The 5,369-nt window shown below is 39.7% G+C and overlaps 1 protein-coding gene across 2 annotated transcripts in view; it reads left to right on the forward strand.

The window, feature by feature from the left end:
• Nucleotides 1–734: 734 nt before the first annotated feature.
• The window catches only part of RNF185 (ring finger protein 185), a 7,619-nt gene continuing 2,984 nt past the window's right edge, over nucleotides 735–5,369 (forward strand). Inside the window, exons 1-4 of one of the 2 annotated variants that reach the window (XM_009700978.1) lie at nucleotides 735–971; nucleotides 2,600–2,618; nucleotides 3,275–3,387; nucleotides 3,928–3,982. In XM_009700978.1, the coding sequence (XP_009699280.1) occupies nucleotides 790–971; nucleotides 2,600–2,618; nucleotides 3,275–3,387; nucleotides 3,928–3,982 (369 nt within the window). In that variant the 5' untranslated portion in view covers nucleotides 735–789. The remainder of the gene's footprint in view (nucleotides 972–2,599; nucleotides 2,619–3,274; nucleotides 3,388–3,927; nucleotides 3,983–5,369) is intronic. The other variant, XM_009700979.1, reaches the window with a different exon arrangement.

The following is a 5,369-nucleotide window of genomic DNA, read 5'->3' on the forward strand; positions in this document are numbered from 1 at the left end:
TCAAGGAATTAGACTGTAGAGGCTGTTGCTACTGAAACAAAATAAATGGTGTTCTTTGATAAATGTGATGTTAATGAGAGGTGAAAGCATGTAAGTAAAATTAAAGCATGTTGAAGTAAAATTTTGAGTACTTCTGCATTACTATTAGATTAGAAACGTTTGATAGTTTGAACGTACTAGAAATGTTTGCTAGTCATATCAACACACTGCTGTGATAGCAGCAATATACTGCTGAGACAAATCAAGTACTAAGCCACCTTTGCTTGCCATTATTATAATTAATATTCCAAAATAATGAACATTAAACTTAAAACTATGCATTAAGTCAGACTGTCCAAACTGTGAGTTGCTTCATGATTAAATCCTGTTTCAGACTGCACTCACAGTTATAACTTGCATTGAATTTTTGGAAGACCATGTATGACTAGGTGAGCTTATTCTTCTCGTAGCAAATGGCATTTATGAGAAAATACGATGGTTTTGTTTTTGCTGTGGATCTCAGTTACTTATCAGTGACTTTAAAATACAGGTCACATATTAGCCAGGTCATACTACAGGACTTTAAAGTAGCTTAGTTTCTAAAAAAAGATCCCTCTTGGCTATGTTTAACTAAAACCATCAACAACAGGATTCAAGTGCTTCTTAGATAAATCACTACCAGTTTGGAACAGGACAAGAATGCAATGTTATAATGCCAGGAACTTGTTTGTTTTGGTTTTTTCCCCTTTCTCACTGCTAGGATTTCAACAGGAAAATTTTCTTGACCTTGTGTCTGGGTAGTTCTTGAGGATGGCGAGCAAAGGACCCACGACTTCAACATCAACAAAGAACTCCAGTACTGGAGGGACGAGTGGCAGCAGTAGCAGTAATGGTGCTGGGGACAATGCTAATCAGGACAACACTTTCGAATGTAACATCTGTTTAGACACTGCCAAGGATGCAGTTATCAGCTTGTGCGGACATCTCTTCTGGTAAGTAGTCAAGCCCCCACAGATAAACCAGAACACCACATATCTCTCTGATCACATAAATGCCTATGATTTTTATAATTGTAGATGTCAAATAAAATGTCTTGTATAAAATGAGTAAGGACCATTGTTTTGGTTTAGGAGCAGTTTGGTTTTGCTTCTCAACTGTTTTTCTTTCCTCGTGTTCCAGGGAGTGGGTTTCTTGCATCTTAAACTTCCTGTACTTTTGGATTATTTTGTAAAAGCAAACAAACAAGCAGCCCCACATAGACAGTACAGTGTTCATTGATACTGTTTGATTATGTGTGTCATTTCACTTGTGCTGTCTGGTCTAGTATACATATCTTGTTCAGACCTAAATTCCTTTCTAACCTGTACATACCTAAACCTGCATCTGAAACTAGGTTCTGGAGGCCAAATTGTATTTTTCATACTTCCCACAAGCTTGCTCTTTTTTCCTTTGAAACCACAAAAAGATTATATAACAAGCTTTTACACGTGGGCTATTTCTCTTTCCCCCTGGTATTGCAGTTGTAATACTAACTTTTCAGTTCTTTGATCTGACTTGGGAATGTATTGCACAAATATAATAAGCATGCAGCGTTTCCTATTTGGGTAACTTTGTGTAGAATATACTCTTTCTTGAATATTACAAAGTTATTAAAGATTGACATGGCCAAATGTGGTGGTTTTTTTTTTTGTTTATTTTACACATTAGGCTAAGTTATGCTCTCTAATAAAAAGAGGCATTTCTCTTCTGTGTAAATGTATGTAACATCTGAAAATCCACAGTTTTATTTTAGGAGGAGAGGGAAAATCACTTGCTGATGGCATGTTAAGATAAAATTAAGATAAAATTATTGCACAAAAGGGTTTGGAAGAATGGAACCTTAAAAATAGCGTGTATCTTGAGTGAATAATGTTGTCAAGACCGCTTTGAAAGCAGACGGTTGCTTAGCAGTTTTATCTCATAGCTTGCTTTTTTGTCTTTGGCCTTTTTAAAGTTGCCATATGAATTTAATCTTAAGGGTAGTTCTGTGTAATGGGAATTTCTCTAACCTGAGCAACCGGATCTGATCTCAATAGCTGACCCTGCTCTGAGTGTTGAGTTGGACTAAAGGCCACCTGAGGTACTGTCCAGCCTGAATTAGTCCATGATTTTGTGAGCGTGGCTGATGTTTTAGCTAAATGTCTATTGCGTGACTTCTGTTAAGATCCTGAAGTCTCCTTACTGACATCATCCTCATTTGCATCTTGGCGTAGGGATATCTTTTCATGGTATCAGAAGAGAAAATCTGTCCAGTAAACACTAAGATTAATTAAGTCTCGGTATGGGCCTTTGGTGTGGATGAGGACCCAGGAATCAAAGGTGATATGCAGAGTATCATGTTAGCGACTTGGATTGTGTAATCTGAAAGAGCCAGCGAAGATCAGGCTTGGGCCGTGCTTTCAAAAATTATTTTAATGGGAGGTTATAGAACTGGCCCAGCTGGATTCCAGGATTCTGTTGTCTCCAAGCTGTGCTATCTGTGGTACACTTTATACATTTGTCGGATTGAGTTGTCAGTAACTAATTCTCTTTTCCCCTCTTTTTCTGCTCCGTGAACAAATTGTCCTGGGAATGCTTACAGTTGGCCTTGTTTACACCAGGTAAGACAGGTTTCCTTTTACTTTGGCTTTCATCAGCTCCTGTTACTCAATAAAGCCCTTGGTTCTCTGGAGTATCGTACTCTTTTCAAATGTGCTTCTTTCTCTCCAGAGCAACAGCAATGTGCTAATGCAACTTCATGCGCAACACCTTGCAATCTGCTCTTTCAGGAAAGAGAAAACTTAGGTTCTGTTCCACTTGCCTCCCACTTCAGAGTTTCTTAAACACTGAGTATTCCCAGTGTGGTAGGAGAATTACTGTAGGCAGTTCACAGGGGTTTAGATTGCAGGCTTAAGTGCTGAGTGTACTTCTCTTTGCATATGTTGTGTTTTACCTTGTGGTACCATTATAGAAAATATAGACGAAAGAAGGGTACTTACACTAGCCCTTGGCCTGTGCAGGACGGTTGGGACTGTTTATTTCTTCATATTTTACTCCAGTGCAGTTCTGAATGTGTACACATCAGCAAGTGGATTGTACCAGAACAATAGCCAAGATGCCAACTTCACTTTGGGGAGTACTTGGCACTTATTAAAATGTTTTGCTCCATGGCTTTCTGAGAAATTGCTAAAGTCTCTCTGCCTAGGTGCAGATGAGGTTCGCGTGTTGTTGCTTTCATGGTCTTTAAGTAGTTCTCTTATATTTTCCTCTCTTTTAGTGGCTAGAGACCAGGCCAAACAGACAAGTGTGTCCTGTATGCAAAGCAGGAATCAGTCGAGATAAAGTTATTCCTCTGTATGGAAGAGGTAGCACTGGACAACAGGACCCCAGGTAAGAAACCTAAATATGACTGGTTTTGTGTGAAAACTAAAGATAAAACTTTAGTTTAAAGTCTTAAGATGAAACTATCAAAGTGCTGGATTCACAATTTGAAATACTTTGTCAAAAGACAGATAGAATGACGTTTCTGCCAAATATTTCTGGCTTTTTCAGGGCCTGGATTTGCACACCTTATTTCTTGTTCAACTGGCAGTTTATTTTCATGTGAATTGAGTGTTAATTATCAGTTACAAGTGGCAGGTTGCAATGAATGTTACCTGACTGGAGAAGCTCATATAAAATGTTTATGTCCTCAGTTTCTAGCCTTTGCAATGGGACTTTGTTATTCCAAGTGCAGTATCATAATTCAGCGATGTGATGCTGAGTCTTCATAAGTTGGGTGGTCTATGCACTCACACGCTACCTCCAGCTCTGCTGCAGCATGGCCCTGTGAGAGCATGCTCTGTGTTTGTTCTGTCTTATTAGCCAGGCTATCGCAGATACTATTGTCATGTATCCTTGCACTTGAGCTTATTTCACAACTCCCTGCAGAGAGAAAACTCCGCCACGACCCCAAGGACAGAGACCTGAACCAGAGAACAGAGGGGTAAGTGAAAAACAAGCTCGAGCAGATAAGTTGTTTTTATTGATGGTGATATTTATTCATCCTAGAGGACATAATGTGTGCATGAGATCCTGTGTGAGGATCCTATAGCTTACATTCTTGCTCATCCCCAGTAGGTTGTTCGTGAATAATTGATAGCTGTGGTGTGGCAGAAAACTCCATTCCTATAGTACTCTTTAGCATCCCAAAGAATGGGCTAACTGAAATTGTGCTTCATGAACAACAGCCCTCTGTGGCATCACTGAAAATGCTCTTCACACTTGATTGTTCTCCGTATATAAATACAAGGAACACTTCGCTTGAAAAAATCTTTGTGGAAGTATATTTCCATCAACCTATACCTGTCATGGAAATATATAATTCATGTGTGAACTTACATTTTTGGCACTGACACCTGCTTCTAGCATTTCTATGGGATGTTACTGTACCATGGCATTACAAGCAAAAGAATGTAGATATCTGTTGGCTGTGTGTTAATTTGAAGAGGGATCTGTGGTTTTGTTGAGATTACATAAAGTCAATGTAAAGAGCAGCTGGCATATGTTCAACAGTAGCCAGTAGGAGAGACCACAGTGTTCTTTAGCACGACGGCAGTGAGCATGACCTGATGAAACAATTGTGTATTTCCATGTAACTCGGCCTGTGGTCCTCGGAGAGCATTTGTATACCTCGTGCTTCAAGCAAACAGCTCTGCAGGGTGTGATTAAGGAACATTTCTGTATTGAATGTATTGGGAGCTCAGTTGTTCTCTGTCGCTAGGGAGTTGCCTTCTTATTAAATCAGCTGCTATACGCTGTTTGAACCTTTTGGCTGGTGCTGCTGTAAGTCAGAGGAATCTGGTATGAAGACAGCAGTAGTGATGCTGCCCTCCTGTTTCCTACAGGTGCAGGACCTGCCATGCAGCATGATTTGCTGTTGCTGATAGTTAACGGCAAAATGCTTGAGAAGAGTCATAGTCAAAAGACTAACTCCTCAAATCAAGGATCAACCCAGAAATGTCTGGCTTTTATTATAGGAGTGAAATCATGTTTGTCCTCCCACTGTTCGGAGGTGATAAACCAGAGGGTTTTTCAGAATTGGTATCACTGTTCTAGTTCTGAGACAAGAGGAGAGTTTGCTGGGTTACAGAACATGGCGACTGTGAGCTCTCCACAGTTTTTAAACATGATGCAACTACTTAGATTCATATACAGTTGGTTCTCAAATAGTACACTGCTTTTACACAGTAGGATTCATCTTGATTCAGACTTATCTTGTGGCTTGATGTGGTATTTTAGTCTGGATCCCATAGGGGTCAATGTTGTTGCATTGTAACTCTTCCTTTTTTCCTCCTTTCCTTATGTCTTGCATTCCTGGCACAGCTGCCTTT

Source organism: Cariama cristata, unplaced genomic scaffold (assembly GCF_000690535.1).
Source record: "Cariama cristata isolate BGI_N322 unplaced genomic scaffold, ASM69053v1 scaffold35235, whole genome shotgun sequence".
NCBI classification, from domain to species: domain Eukaryota; kingdom Metazoa; phylum Chordata; class Aves; order Cariamiformes; family Cariamidae; genus Cariama; species Cariama cristata.